Here is an 18,063-nt window from a genome sequence, read left to right on the forward strand (position 1 = left end):
AATACTGCCCCCTATGTACAAGAATATAACTACTATAATACTGCCTCCTGTGTACAAGACTATACCTACTATAATACTGCCTTCTATGTACAAGAATATAACTACTATAATAGTGCCCCTATGTACAAGAATATAACTACTATAATACTGCCTCCTATGTACAAGAATATAACTACTATAATAGTGCCCCTATGTACAAGAATATAACTACTATAATACTGCCCCCTATGTACAAGAATATAACTACTATAATACTGCCTCCAATGTACATGAATATAACTACTATAATACTGCCTCCTATGTACAAGAATAGAACTACTATAATACTGCCTCCTATGTACAAGAATATAAGTACTATAATAGTGCTCCTATGTACAAGAATATAACTACTATAATACTGCTCCTATGTACAAGAATATAACTACTATAATACTGCCTCCTATGTACATGAATATAACTACTATAATACTGCCCCCTATGTACAAGACTATAACTACTATAATACTGCCCCCATATGTACAAGACTATAACTACTATAATACTGCACCCATGTACAAGAATATAACTACTATAATACTGCCCCCTATGTTCAAGAATATAACTACTATAATACTGCCCCCTATGTACAAGAATATAACTACTATAATACTGCCCCCTAAGTACAAGAATATAACTACTATAATACTGCCTCCTATGTTCAAGAATATAACTACTATAATACTGCCCCCTATGTACAAGAACATAACTACTATAATACTGCCCCCTATGTACAAGAATAAAACTACTATAATACTGCCCCCTATGTACAAGAATATAACTACTATAATACTGCCCCCTATGTACAAGAATATAACTACTATAATACTGCCCCCTATGTACAAGACTATAACTACTATAATACTGCCCCCATATGTACAAGACTATAACTACTATAATACTGCACCCATGTACAAGTATATAACTACTATAATACTGCCCCCTATGTACAAGAATATAACTACTATAATACTGCCCCCTATGTACAAGAATATAACTACTATAACACTGCCTCCTATGTATAAGAATATAACTACTATAATACTGCCTCCTATGTACATGAATATAACTACTATAATACTGCCCCCTATGTACAAGACTATAACTACTATAATACTGCCCCCATATGTACAAGACTATAACTACTATAATACTGCCTCCTATGTACAAGAATATAACTACTATAATACTGCTCCTATGTACATGAATATAACTACTATAATACTGCCTCCTATGTACAAGAATATAACTACTATAATACTGCCCCCTAAGTACAAGAATATAACTACTATAATACTGCCTCCTATGTTCAAGAATATAACTACTATAATACTGCCCCCTATGTACAAGAACATAACTACTATAATACTGCCCCCTATGTACAAGAATAAAACTACTATAATACTGCCCCCTATGTACAAGAATATAACTACTATAATACCGCCTCCTATGTACAAGAATATAACTACTGTAATACTGCCCCCTATGTACAGGAATATAACTACTAAAATACTGCTTCCTATGTACAAGAATATAACTATAATACTGCCCCCTATGTACAAGAATATAACTACTATAATACTGCCCCCTATGTACAAGAATATAACTACTATAACACTGCCTCCTATGTATAAGAATATAACTACTATAATACTGCCCCTATGTACAAGAATATAACTACTATAATACTGCCCCCTATGTACAAGAATATAGCTACTATAACACTGCCTCCTATGTATAAGAATATAACTACTATAATACTGCCTCCTATGTACAGGACTATAACTACTATAATACTGCCCCCTATGTACAAGAATATAACTACTATAATACTGCGCTATGTACAAGAATATAACTACTATAATACTGCCCCCTGTGTACAAGAATTTAACTACTATAATACTGCCTCCTATGTACAAGAATATAACTACTATAATACTGCCCCCTATGTACAAGAATATATCTACTATAATACTGCCCCCTATGTACAAGAATATAACTACTATAATACTGCCTCCTATGTATAAGAATATAACTACTATAATACTGCCCCCTGTGTACAAGAATTTAACTACTATAATACTGCCTCCTATGTACAAGAATATAACTACTATAATACTGCCCCCTATGTACAAGAATATATCTACTATAATACTGCCCCCTATGTACAAGAATATAACTACTATAATACTGCTCCCTATGTACAAGAATATAACTACTATAATACTGCCCCTATGTACAAGAATATAACTACTATAATACTGCCCCCTGTGTACAAGAATATAACTACTATAATACTGCCTCCTATGTACAAGAATATAACTACAATAATACTGCCCCTATGTACAAGAACATGACTACTATAATACTGCCTCCTATGTACGAGAATATAACTACTATAATACTGCCCCCTATATACAAGAATATAACTACTATAATACTGCCCCCTATGTACAAGAATATAACTACTATAATACTGCCCCCTATGTACAAGAATATAACTACTATAATACTGCCCCCTATGTACAAGAATATAACTACTATAATACTGCCTCCCATGTACAAGAATATAACTACTATAATACTGCCCCTATGTACACGAATATAACTACTATAATACTGCCCCCTATGTACAAGAATATAACTACTATAATACTGCCTCCTATGTACAAGAATATAACTACAATAATACTGCCCCATATGTACAAGAATATAACTACTATAATACTGCTCCCTATGTACAAGAATATAACTACTATAATACTGCCCCCTATGTACAAGAATATAACTACTATAATACTGCTCCCTATGTACAAGAATATAACTACTATAATACTGCCCACTATGTACAAGAATATAACTACTATAATACTGCCCCCTATGTACAAGAATATAACTACTATAATACTGCCTCCTATGTACAAGAATATAACTACAATAATACTGCCCCATATGTACAAGAATATAACTACTATAATACTGCTCCCTATGTACAAGAATATAACTACTATAATACTGCCCCCTATGTACAAGAATATAACTACTATAATACTGCCCCTATGTACAAGAATATAACTACTATAATACTGCCCCCTATGTACAAGAATATAGCTACTATAACACTGCCTCCTATGTATAAGAATATAACTACTATAATACTGCCTCCTATGTACAGGACTATAACTACTATAATACTGCCCCCTATGTACAAGAATATAACTACTATAATACTGCGCTATGTACAAGAATATAACTACTATAATACTGCCCCCTGTGTACAAGAATTTAACTACTATAATACTGCCTCCTATGTACAAGAATATAACTACTATAATACTGCCCCCTATGTACAAGAATATATCTACTATAATACTGCCCCCTATGTACAAGAATATAACTACTATAATACTGCCTCCTATGTATAAGAATATAACTACTATAATACTGCCCCCTGTGTACAAGAATTTAACTACTATAATACTGCCTCCTATGTACAAGAATATAACTACTATAATACTGCCCCCTATGTACAAGAATATATCTACTATAATACTGCCCCCTATGTACAAGAATATAACTACTATAATACTGCTCCCTATGTACAAGAATATAACTACTATAATACTGCCCCTATGTACAAGAATATAACTACTATAATACTGCCCCCTGTGTACAAGAATATAACTACTATAATACTGCCTCCTATGTACAAGAATATAACTACAAAAATACTGCCCCTATGTACAAGAATATGACTACTATAATACTGCCTCCTATGTACAAGAATATAACTACTATAATACTGCCCCCTATATACAAGAATATAACTACTATAATACTGCCCCCTATGTACAAGAATATAACTACTATAATACTGCCCCCTATGTACAAGAATATAACTACTATAATACTGCCCCCTATGTACAAGAATATAACTACTATAATACTGCCTCCCATGTACAAGAATATAACTACTATAATACTGCCCCCTATGTACAAGAATATAACTACTATAATACTGCTCCCTATGTACAAGAATATAACTACTATAATACTGCTCCCTATGTACAAGAATATAACTAATATAATACTGCCCACTATGTACAAGAATATAACTACTATAATACTGCCTCTATGTACAAGAATATAACTACTATAATACTGCCCCATATGTACAAGAATATAACTACTATAATACAGCCTCCTATGTACAAGAATATAACTACTATAATACTGCCCCCTATGTACAAGAATATAACTACTATAATACTGCTCCCTATGTACAAGAATATAACTACTATAATACTGCTCCCTATGTACAAGAATATAACTAATATAATACTGCCCCCTGTGTACAAGAATATAACTACTATAATACTGCTCCCTATGTACAAGAATATAACTACTATAATACTGCTCCCTATGTACAAGAATATAACTACTATAATACTGGCCCCTATGTACAAGAATATAACTACTATAATACTGCCCCCTATGTACAAGAATATAACTACTATAATACTGCCTCCTATGTACAAGAATATAACTACTATAATACTGCCCCCTATGTACAAGAATATAACTACTATAATACTGCCCCCTATGTACAAGAATATAACTACTATAATACTGCCCCCTATGTACAAGAATATAACTACTATAATACTGCCCCCTATGTACAAGAATATAACTACTATAATACTGGCCCCTATGTACAAGAATATAACTACTATAATACTGCCCACTATGTACAAGAATATAACTACTATAATACTGCTCCTATGTACAAGAATATAACTACTATAATACTGCCCCCTATGTACAAGAATATAACTACTATAATACTGCCTCCTATGTACAAGAATATAACTACTATAATACTGCCCCCTATGTACAAGAATATAACTACTATAATACTGCCCCCTATGTACAAGAATATAACTACTATAATACTGCCCCTTATGTACAAGAATATAACTACTATAATACTGCTCCTATGTACAAGAATATAACTACTATAATACTGCCCCCTATGTACAAGAATATAACTACTATAATACTGCCTCCTATGTACAAGAGTATAACTACTATAATACTGCCCCCTATGTACAAGAATATAACTACTATAATACTGCCCCCTATGTACAAGAGTATAACTACTATAATACTGCCCCCTATGTACAAGAATATAACTACTATAATACTGCCCCCTATGTACAAGAATATAACTACTATAATACTGCCCCCTATGTACAAGAGTATAACTACTATAATACTGCCCCCTATGTACAAGAATATAACTACTATAATACTGCCTCCTATGTACAAGAGTATAACTACTATAATACTGCCCCCTATGTACAAGAATATAACTACTATAATACTGCCCCCTATGTACAAGAGTATAACTACTATAATACTGCCCCCTATGTACAAGAATATAACTACTCTAATACTGCCCCCTATGTACAAGAATATAACTACTATAATACTGCCCCCCATGTACAAGAATATAACTGCTATAATACTGCCCCTCATGTACAAGAATATAACTACTATAATACTGCCCCCTATGTACAAGAATATAACTACTATAATACTGTCCCCTATGTACAAGAATATAACTACTATAATACTGCCCCCTATGTACAAGAATATAACTACTATAATACTGCCCCCTATGTACAAGAATATAACTACTATAATACTGCCCCCTATGTACAAGAATATAACTACTATAATATTGCCCCCTATGTACAAGAATATAACTACTATAATACTGCCCCCTATAATCACACTTTGCTTCCTAGGGATATTTTTCATGTAACCTATGAGATTTGCCTTGGTTTTGTAGATATTAGATAGTGGAATATGAGGGGGTGATCTCTTTGGGGTTTTTCTGGCGATTACATTTCCTTATATATTACGGTAGGTAGTATAATTGTATTGTAGGATATTATATTTTAGCCAGCTATGTTTCCTTCTCACCAGATGAGGGCGCCAATAGCCAAAAAAATGACAAGCACTATGAAAGCGAAGATCCCCAGCGAGGTGATGATGGCCACTCTCTCCACGGGATCTGTAGGGTGATAAGAGGTGGATCAGCATATATGTAGTAACACACGGATGACAGCAGCCTGAGCTCTTGCAGCAATTTCTATTGGTTAGTGCAGGTCACATGGTACAATAGTAAATACTTTACCCATAGGGTTTTGTATTTGATGTTCCGGCTCTTCTGTAGTGGTTCCATTACTGACCTCTGTGGACACAGCGGAGAAGAGACAGAGTCAGTCACTGGGTAATGTGCAGTGTAGATAGGTCATTGTATGTACATTTATGGTCATTAGGGCAGGTATAGGATAATGGAGGCAAGGATCAGTCATGCCCACTGCTTGAGATTAGCTCCACCCACTGGACACACATCACCTCTTTGGATGGGTCCTTGGTAATGAACCCGTAAGAACTTACTTTGACGTTCGAGGATATCTTTCTGCTCCTCAGAGGAGGGACCGTATGATATCTATAGGGTCTGACTTGTGTTTAGTGATGTGAGGTGAGGTTGGTACCCAGCCCTGTAATTGAATGGAGGAATGGGACCAACTGCAAGAGGCTCCAGTAGGTAGGTTGTCCAATAGCTGATGTGACTACCCTCCCGATGCCACCATCTCATGCTCTCACCGGGTATCTCTGTGCTGGTCCACGGCGTGGCTCTGGCTTCCACACTCCATTCACTCCAGTTTCCAGCATCAAGGAAATCTCTGGCGCTGACCTGCACAATGTGCTCCATGCCCATGAAGGCGTCGGTGATGATGTCCGTTAGGTTGGCCGTCTCCACCTGCCCCAGACGTATAATGAGTGCACGAGAATCTACACTCTATGGACTGTATGTACAATAACATGTAGGACCGTGTTCTTACCATGGACCACAACATATGAAGTACAGGCCGGTACTGGAGCCGAAACTTCAGCTGAAAATGTGGCTCCTGGGGCCACGTGGATGGGTATGCCCAAGTAACCCGCAGTCGTCTGGGGGCATGAGGAACTGGCTCTGCCAACAGGATTTCCGGGGGATCTGGCTTCACTAAAACACAATCAATGAAATCAATAAATCAGTAATTAATTGTGAAGATACCATCTCACACCAACTGATATGATAGCATGGTACCCAGTAGCATCATAGAACACCTTACATACCATCATGTATCATCTCATACGACCTCATACAATCATATCTCACCTGATACCATCCATCATACAGAACCTTATACCACCTCATACAATCTTACATACTATCATGTAGCATCTCATACTATATCCATCATACAGAACCTTATACCACCTTATACCATCATATATTCCCTTATACCATCATAGAACACCTTACATACCATCATGTATCATCTCATACCACCTCATACAATCATATCTCACCTGATACTATATCCATCATACAGAACCTTATACCACCTTATACCATCATATATTCCCTTATATGGTATTAGTGTATCTTGACGCCACCAGGAAGTCTTGCTGGACTCAAGATTGACAGGGGGTTGACGCCCCCTGTACCTGATTGGCTGGACAGCTGCCAAGTCAGTAGGTCCTGGAAGGCAGTGAAAGGTGTGAAAAAGCCAGTTCCGGACGCTGGGGCTAATAAGCAGTGAGGCGCCTTATCCTGCAGGTCACTATTGGTGCCCCCACCCCACCCCTGTCCCCCCTAGGGAAGGCAACGCAGCGGCAGGAGGCACTGTCAGAACCGGCCGGATGGGAGTGCGCCGCGGCACCAAAGCAGGATCGTGAGCGGCGCCACAGGCAGATTCTCCCTGTAGTCGGCTTCTCCTGCAGGCGAGTAGCAGAGCGCACCATGTCACGGACTGATGACGGCCGCAGCAGGGATGGCCCCGCGGCCGTGAAAAGGCACTGTTACAGCCGGGCCAAGCAGTCCTCATCCTCCATGCAGCCGGGAGCCATGACAGAGAAGCTGTTGTGAGTCAGACGTGCACCCTCTACATTGCTTTTTGCTAGCTTACGGTGAGGGTTACTTTTTATTTTGCAGATGGCACTGTAAGCCTACATGGAAAAGTAACCCCTCGCCCTAAGCCACCACTGCCGGCCAGAAGCAATGCACACTGTGCTACTCGCACCTTCCTCTCTTCACCCTATCAGGAGCTAGGGGTGTGACAAGGGCGTTCCTCCTGTCAAACCCCTAGCTTGTGGTGGTGTCAAGATACACTAATACCCCCTTATACAACCTTATACCATCATGTATTACTATATGTCACTTTATACCATCATATATCACCAGATATCATCCATCATATATTCCCTTATACCACCTCATACAATCATATCTCACGTCATACTATATCCATCATAAAGAACCTTATACCACCTCATACAATCATATATTCCCTTATACGGTATTAGTGTATCTTGACGCCACCAGCAAGTCTTGGTGGAGTCAAGATTGACAGGGGGTTGACGCCCCCTGTACCTGATTGGCTGGACAGCTGCCAAGTCAGTAGGTCCTGGAAGGTGTGAAAAAGCCAGTTCCGGACGCTGCTGGCGCTACTAAGCAGTGAGGCGCCTTATCCTGCAGGCTACTATTAGCGCCCCCCCACCCCACCCCTGTTTGGTCACTGGTCACTGTCCAGTAGGTGAGTCCCTCTATGGTCAAACAGGGACCCACCTACTGGACAGTAACCATACAGGGACTCACCTACCTAACCATACAGAGACCTACCTACTGGACAGGGACCATACAGAGACCCACGTACCTGACAGTGATTGCATAGTAGCCCATCCACTGTACAGTGATCACACAGCTCACTGTGCATATACAATATCACATCGGTGGTTGCATACAGAACTGATATCTGTGAACTCTCTCTGGACATCTGCAGCTCTCCTTTCTACCTTAGTGTTTTTATTTTGCCTTCCTCTTCTAGAAGAAGTTCTGCAGCAGCCACGCTGTGTATTATACCTCCGCCCGTATCTCATGTATATACACATGGCAGCCTCCTGTAAGCAGTATGAGCCGCCTGCAGCAATGACTTCCAGCTGGAGGAGCTGATCCCCAGCAGAACTTCCTGGCTCGTCTCCCTGCACATATCCAGACCATGACTGCGCCCGCAGCGCGCTCCGCAGGGCTCTGCTGGAAGCTCCAGAGGAAAACTCAATGAATGGAAAACAAAACCGTCCCTTCCAGGAAAACAATAGGGAGGCCGGAGCAGATAATGACGGAGCGCTGGAGCACAAGAGAGTCATTATAGCGGGAGCAGTGGGGGTCTAAGACCCCAGACATGATGAATGCAGACTGCCATCATCCAATAATAGACTGAACTAAAGATAGCCCATGCGGATACACCCACTGTACAGGGACCACACAACTCACTGCAGGGTCACACAGAACCCAACACAGAGACCCACCTACTATACAGGGACCATACAGAGACCCACCTACTATACAGTGATCATACAGGGACCCACCTGCTATACAGGGACCATACAGGGACCCACCTACTATACAGTGATCATAAGGGACCCACCTGCTATACAGGGACCATACAGGGACCCACCTACTAGACAGTGACCACACAACTCATTGCTCGGCAACACAGGGACCATACAGGGACCCACCTACTATACAGGGACCCACCTGCTATACAGGGACCATACAGGGACCCACCTACTAGACAGTGACCACACAACTCACTGCTCGGCCACACAGAACCCAACACAGGGACCCACCTACCTACTATACAGGGACCATACAGGGACCCACCTACTAGACAGTGACCACACAACTCACTGCAAGGCAACACAGAACGCAACACAGGGACCATACAGGGACCCACCTACTAGACAGTGACCACACAACTCACTGCTCGGCCACACAGAACACAGCACACTGATTAATGCACTGTACAGGAACCATACAGGGACCCACCTACTGTACAGGGACCCACCTACTAGACAATTACCATACTGGGACCCACCTACTGGAGAGTGACCATATAGGGGCTATCCTACTGGACAGTGACCATACAGAGACCCACCCACTGTACAGTAACCATACAGGGACCTATCTACTGGACAGTGACCTACAGAGACCCACCTACTGGACAGGGACCATACAGGAACCCACCTACTGGACAGGGACCATACAGAGACCCACCCACTGTACAGTGACCATACAGGGACCAATCTACTGGACAGTGACCTACAGAGACCCACCTACTGGACAGGGACCATACAGGAACCCACCTACTGGACAGGGACCATACAGAGACCCACCCACTGTACAGTGACCATACAGGGACCAATCTACTGGACAGTGACCTACAGAGACCCAATACTGGATAGGGACCATACAAGGACCCGCCTACTGGACAGGGACCATACAAAGACCCACCCACTGTACAGTGACCATACAGGGACCTATCTACTCGACTGTGACCTACAGAGACCCACCCACTGTACAGTGACCATACAGGGACCAATTTACTGGACAGTGACCTACAGAGACCCAATACTGGATAGGGACCATACAAGGACCCGCCTACTGGACAGGGACCATACAAAGACCCACCCACTGTACAGTGACCATACAGGGACCTATCTACTCGACTGCGACCTACAGAGACCTACCTACTGGACAGGGACCATACAGGGACCCACCTACTGGACAGTGACCATACAGAGACCCACCCACTGTATAGTGACCATACAGGGACCTACCTACTGGACAGTGACCTACAGAGACCCACCTACTCGACAGTGACAATATAGGGACCCACCTACTGGACAGTGACAATATAGGGACCCACTGACTGTACAGTGACCACACAACTCACTGCACGGCCAGAGCACAGCACACTGATCAATGCACTGTACATGGACCCATCTACTGCACAGTGACCATATAGACTCACCGACTGGACAGTAACCATACAGGCATCCACACACTATACAGTGACCACACAACTCACTGCACGGCTACACAGAACACAACACACTGATCAATGCACTGTACAGTGACCATACTGGGACCCACCTACTGGACAGTGACCATACAGAGACCCACCTACTAGACAGTGACCATACAGAGACCCACCCACTGTACAGGACCACACAACTCACTGCACAGCCACACAGAACACAACACTGATCAATGCACTGTACAGTGACCATACAGAAACCCACCTACTGGACAGGGACTGCATAGCAGTCCATCCACTGTACAGTGACCATATAGAGACCTACATACTGGACAGGGACCATACAGAGACCCACTGACTGTACAGAGACCATACAGAGACCTACATACTGGACAGGGACTGCACAGCAGTCCATCCACTGTACAGTGACCATACAGAGACCTACATACTGGACAGGGACCATACAGAGACCCACTGACTGTACAGGGACCATACAGAGACCTACCTACTGGACAGGGACCGTACAGAGACCCACCTACTGTACAGTGACCACACAACTCCCTGCACGGCCACACAGAATGCAACCACTGGGCAGTAACTGCACTGCACATTCATCAATACACTGGACAGTGACCATACAGTGGACCATCCACTCTGCACAGTGACCACACAATTACCCATCCACTGTTCAGTACTCCATCCACTCTGCACAGTGACCACACAATTACCCATCCACTGTTCAGTACTCCATCCGCTCTGTATAGTGACCACACAATTACCCATCCACTGTTCAGTACTCCATCCGCTCTGTATAGTGACCACACAATTACCCATCCACTGTTCAGTACTCCATCCACTCTGCACAGTGACCACACAATTACCCATCCACTGTTCAGTACTCCATCCGCTCTGTATAGTGACCACACAATTACCCATCCACTGTTCAGTACTCCATCCGCTCTGTATAGTGACCACACACTGACACATCCACTGCACAGAGTAGGTGGATCATTATGCAGTCACTGTTTACAGCGAATGGGCCACTATAGGTCATTGTACAGACTGGATGGGGCACCGAGCACACAGGAAACAGTGATCCATCATCTGTATAGTACCTGCGACGGACAGACCAACCTACTGACTCTAGGGTGACGACACTCCACCCCATGCATGCACCATACAGGGGCCACATAGGACACCCAGTATATACCCCATACATGCACCACACAGGGGCCACATAGGACACCCAGTATATATCCCATACATGCACCGCACAGGGGCCACATAGGTCACCCAGTATATACCCCATACATGCACCGCACAAGGGGCCACATAGGACACCCAGTATATACCCCATACATGCACCGCACAGGGGCCACATAGGACACCCAGTATTTATCCCATACATGCACCGCACAGGGGCCACATAGGTCACACCCAGTATATACCCCATACATGTACCGCACAGGGGCCACATAGGACACCCAGTATATACCCCATACGTGCACCGCACAGTGGCCACATAGGTCACACCCAGTCTATACCCCATACATGCACCGCACAGGGGCCACATAGGACACCCAGTATATATCCCATACATGCACCGCACAAGGGGCCACATAGGACACCCAGTATATACCCCATACATGCACCGCACAAGGGGCCACATAGGACACCCAGTATATACCCCATACATGTACCGCACAGGGGCCACATAGGACACCCAGTATATACCCCATACGTGCACCGCACAAGGGGCCACATAGGACACTCAGTATATACCCCATACATGCACCGCACGAGGGGCCACATAGGACACCCAGTATATACCCCATACATGCACCGCACAGGGGCCACATAGGTTACCCAGTATATTCCCCATACATGCACCGCACAGGGGCCACATAGGTTACCCAGTATATACCCCATACATGCACCGCACGGGGGCCACATAGGACACCCAGTATATACCCCATACATGCACCGCACAGGGGCCACATAGGACACCCAGTATATACCCCATACATGCACCGCACAGGGGCCACATAGGACACCCAGTATATACCTCATACATGCACCGCACAGGGGCCACATAGGACACCCAGTATTTACCCCATACATGCACCGCACAGGGGCCACATAGGACACCCAGTATATACCCCATACATGCACCGCACAAGGGGCCACATAGGACACCCAGTATATACCCCATACATGCACCGCACAGGGGCCACATGGGGCACTCAGTATATATCCCATACATGCACCGCACAGGGGCCACATAGGACACCCAGTATATACCCCATACATGCACCGCACAAGGGGCCACATAGGGCACCCAGTATATACCCCATACATGCACCGCACAAGGGGCCACATAGGACACCCAGTATATACCCCATACATGCACCGCACAAGGGGCCACATAGGGCACCCAGTATATATCCGTAAGACCGCTGCGCCTCTCACCTATAGAATGTACGTTGAAGTCCAGGATCCTGAATCTGGAGCCCAGCGGATTCTCCTCGGTGATGTTCATCTGATAGGCGGCCCACAGCTTGGAGCTCTGCACGGAGCACATGTTGGGGCGCCGGGCGTCCTGTACGCACATCTCCGGGCTGCTCCTGTCCACCCTGCAATATAAGCAGATCATCTGTAAGCTGCACCCCACTGCATGCTGTATGTGATGAGCAGAACAGCCTCCGGGGGCGCTCTGCAGCTCTATTCACTACCCCAACATAGAAAGCACATGGGTGGACTCCATAGTGTAGAGCCGGGAACTCTCCACCCGCGGGATGGCTCCGAGCGGTGTCACTTCCACATTGTATCGTCCCTTGTGTATCACCGCTGCCCAGGATGAGGCGGAGGCGCAATACCACACACAACCTGTGCACTGGTGCGGCGCTGTTTTTGGAAGGAAGTAGCTGTGAACTTCTAATACAGCAAATGTGGTGGGCGCTGTAGACCGGACACTAGAGACGGAGCGCCCACCAGCAGCACTGCGGTACACTTCCCGAGTCCTCCGGTGCCGCTCCAGTGGCTGGGTACATGCAGGTCTGTGGCGGGCACTAGGGGGGCGAGACGGACTGCACTGAAGTTATGCAGGACTGCAGAGGAACTTGGACCACAGCGACATCTAGAAAATCCTAATGAACCTTTCAGTTCCCTGGAAGGGGCGAGTAGATGGGATTCAGCAGCAGGGCCGGGTGGCTCGCTGCATGAGGCTCTGGCCTCATTAACCATGGGAGCTCCAACCATGCGTGGGCACGGGGCACAGCGACCACAGGGGGGGGGGAGCCCGGAGGCTTCGACCACAAGGGGAGGGGGAGCCCGGGGCGCTGCGACCACAGGGGGGCGGGGGAGCCCGGAGGCTTCGACCACAAGGGGAGGGGGAGGGAGCCCCGACGCTGCGACCACAAGGGGGTGGGGGGAGAGCCAGGACGCTGCGACCACAAGGGGGTGGGGGGAGGGCAGGACACTGCGACCACAAGGAAGCCAGGACGCTGTGTCCACAAGGAGGCCCGAACGCTGCGACCACAAGGAGGCCCGAACGCTGCGACCACAAGGCAGCCCGAACGCTGCGACCACAGGGAAGGGGGGAGCCCGGAGGCAGCGACCACAAGGAAGGGGAGCCCGGAGGCTGCGACCGCAAGTAGGGGGAGCCCGGAGGCTGCGACCGCAAGTAGGGGGAGCCCGGAGGCTGCGACCGCAAGTAGAGGGAGCCCAGAGGCTGCGACCGCAAGTAGGGGGAGCCCAGAGGCTGCGACCGCAAGTAGGGGGAGCCCAGAGGCTGCGACCACAAGGGGGGGGAGCCCGGAGGCTGCGAGCACAAGGAGGAAGGGGGGAGGGGGCCCGGACGCTGCGGCAACAAGGGGGGGGAGCCCGGAGGCTGCGAGCACAAGGAGGAAGGGGGGAGGGGGCCCGGACGCTGCGGCAACAAGGAGGCCCGGACGCTGCGACAACAAGGAGGCCCGGACGCTGCGACCACAAGGCGGCCCGAACGCTGTGACCACAGGGAAGGGGGGAGCCCGGAGGCAGCGACCACAAGGAAGGAGAGCCTGGAGGCTGCGACCACAAGGGGGAGGGGGGGCCCGGAGGCTGCAACCACAAGGGGGGGGAGCCTGGAGGCTGCGAGCACAAGGAGGAAGGGGGGGGGGGGGGGGCCTGGACGCTGCGGCCACAAGGAGGCCCGGACGCTGCGACCACAAGGAGGCCCGGACGCTGCGACCACAAGGAGGCCCGGACGCTGCGACCACAAGGAGGCCCCGACGCTGCGACCACAAGGAGGCCCCGACGCTGCGACCACAAGGAGGCCCCGACGCTGCGACCACAAGGAGGCCCCGACGCTGCGACCACAAGGAGGCCCCGACGCTGCGACCACAAGGAGGCCCCGACGCTGCGACCACAGCACAAGCTTGCACCCGGCTGTCAGTGACTCCTCATTCACAGGCATGAATGAATCAGCCGACGTCTACATTTCAACGGCTGGGAGTTGTAGTGCCACCAGCGAGTGCATGTTGTACACAGGGAGCCGTGCCATCTACTAGCAAAAGTGAGCCAAGGGGGACTGTACAACTACAACCCCCAGCACAGCCTGTGAGTAGCATGCTGAGAGTTGTAGTAGTACAAGCACTGTCTGCTCATAAAGAATACTATATACTGGCAAGGATCAACCACAACCTGCAGCTACTGTAGAACTACAACTCCCAGCACATCCTACAGGCAAGCAGCACGATGGGAGTTGTAGTCCTATGACCATAGACTACTATCTAATAGCAATGGTCAGCAAGAGCTACTGTAGAACTACAACTCCCAGCACATCCTGGAAGAAAGCAGCACGATGGGAGTTGTAGTAGAAGTACAATTTGCATATATGGGACACATCTCATCTGATTGCACTCAAGAACAAGGTCATCCAGCCAGAGGCTGTTGTACTACTACAAGTCCCAGCATATCCTAGAAACAAGCAGCCCGCTGGGAGTTGTAGTCATATGACCACGGATTACTATCTAATAGCAATGTAGAACTACAACTCCCAAAACATCCTGGAAGAAAGCAGCTTCTGTTACTACGACCCTCAGCACCCCGGACAGCCAGCAGCACACCGGACAGCCAGCAGCACACCGGACAGCCAGCAGCACGCTGGGGCTTGTAGGTCTCCATGGGTTGGCATCAGGCACCGACCATAGCAGTAGTCACGCCTGCGCCGCGTGTGGCTCAACTGGAAGAAAGTTCTGTGGCTTAACCTTTAAGTAGAGCGGCCGGGGGTCAACCGGGAGGAAATGACCCAAAACCGTTCTCTTAAGGGGACATTGAGGTACGGAGATTTGAGAGACATCTACATATGACCCTGTCCTCCCGCCCCCCCCTTATTCCCCCAATCCCCCTTATTCCCCCAATCCCCCCTCTTTCCCCCTCCTCAGGAGAACAAGACTCAGAATTGAACCCTCTGAATGTAATCAACAAAGTTCCCATTCACTGAAAGCAAGCCGATATCTTGAATGTTATTAGGAATGACTAAAGGCTTTATGACAGCTAATTGTTGTCTGCGCTGCTCTCTACTCTCCAAAACTAGTAAGAAAAGTGGGCGGGGTTCAGCAAGAGGGGTGGAGCCTCCCACAGACTGACACATCAGAGGGGTAGAGGTCTGGGGTACGGATGGCCAAACATGCTGCAAGCTTATTAAGAGGCGGGTGACATAAATGTGGCTGACAACAGCGGATCTAGCAATGTGATTCCTGCGGCACAACACAACGTCTGCAGCGCTGCGGGGGCGCAGGGCCAAGTCACATGAGACCAATCCCATCCTGACCTCAGCTGTGGCAGCCATTACATAAACAGCAATCTGCTCCAGAAGTCTCGGGGTTAATGAGGGCCCCCGGGAGCTTCCATTCACTGACTGACATGACAAGACCCTGAGTCATCGTGATGCATCCCGTCTCACTCAAGGATGCTGCGGAGCAGAACTCACTCATCAGCAGAGATATAACACTGCCACATGAGAACACAGAGCAAGACCAAGAGAGGAGCAACAAATACCGTCATACCGTCACCTACAGAACCACCTCAAATACTACCGCGCCACACAGTACAGGAAGCAATGGTCTACAGACCTCTGGCTACAGAATATCTTAATCCATAGGGAGCAGTAGTATAGTAGTTATATTCTTGTACATAGGGGGCAGTATTATAGTAGTTATATTCTTGTACATAGGGGGCAGTATTATAGTAGTTATATTCTTGTACATAGGGGCAGTATTATAGTAGTTATATTCTTGTACATAGGATCAGTATTATAGTAGTTATATTCTTGTACATAGGAGGCAGTATTATAGTAGTTATATTCTTGTACATAGGGGCAGTATTATAGTAGTTATATTCTTGTACATAGGGGGGCAGTATTATAGTAGTTATATTCTTGTACATAGGAGGCAGTATTATAGTAGTTATATTCTTGTACATCGGGAGCAGTATTATAGTAGTTATATTCTTGTACATAGGAGGCAGTATTATAGTAGTTATATTCTTGTACATAGGAGGCAGTATTATAGTAGTTAAATTCTTGTACATAGGGGCAGTATTATAGTAGTTATATTCTTGTACATAGGATCAGTATTATAGTAGTTATATTCTTGTACATAGGAGGCAGTATTATAGTAGTTATATTCTTGTACATAGGGGCAGTATTATAGTAGTTATATTCTTGTACATAGGGGGGCAGTATTATAGTAGTTATATTCTTGTACATAGGAGGCAGTATTATAGTAGTTATATTCTTGTACATAGGGGGCAGTATTATAGTAGTTATATTCTTGTACATAGGGAGCAGTATTATAGTAGTTATATTCTTGTACATAGGGGGCAGTATTATAGTAGTTATATTCTTGTACATAGGAGGGCAGTGTTATAGTAGTTATATTCTTGTACATAGGGAGCAGTATTATAGTAGTTATATTCTTGTACATAGGGGGCAGTATTATAGTAGTTATATTCTTGTACATAGGGGGCAGTATTATAGTAGATATATACTTGTACATAGGGGGCAGTATTATAGTAGTTATATTCTTGTACATAGGGGACAGTATTA

The 18,063-nt window shown here is 45.6% G+C and overlaps 1 protein-coding gene across 3 annotated transcripts in view; it reads right to left on the bottom strand.

Annotated features, from left to right (window-relative positions):
- Window positions 1-18,063, bottom strand: part of IL11RA (interleukin 11 receptor subunit alpha) — a 190,967-nt gene that overhangs the window by 12,263 nt on the left and 160,641 nt on the right. For all 3 annotated transcript variants that reach the window (XR_010792771.1, XM_066602297.1, XM_066602296.1), the window contains exons 6-10: window positions 13,446-13,609; window positions 6,954-7,117; window positions 6,715-6,871; window positions 6,239-6,295; window positions 6,025-6,115 (exon numbers count right to left, since the gene is read on the bottom strand). Coding sequence is in view for 2 of the 3 variants with exons in the window: in XM_066602297.1 (XP_066458394.1) it covers window positions 6,025-6,115; window positions 6,239-6,295; window positions 6,715-6,871; window positions 6,954-7,117; window positions 13,446-13,609 (633 nt within the window). In the remaining variant the exon portion in view is untranslated. The remainder of the gene's footprint in view (window positions 1-6,024; window positions 6,116-6,238; window positions 6,296-6,714; window positions 6,872-6,953; window positions 7,118-13,445; window positions 13,610-18,063) is intronic.

The sequence above is a fragment of the Eleutherodactylus coqui genome, chromosome 5, assembly GCF_035609145.1.
Source record: "Eleutherodactylus coqui strain aEleCoq1 chromosome 5, aEleCoq1.hap1, whole genome shotgun sequence".
Lineage (NCBI taxonomy): Eukaryota > Metazoa > Chordata > Amphibia > Anura > Eleutherodactylidae > Eleutherodactylus > Eleutherodactylus coqui.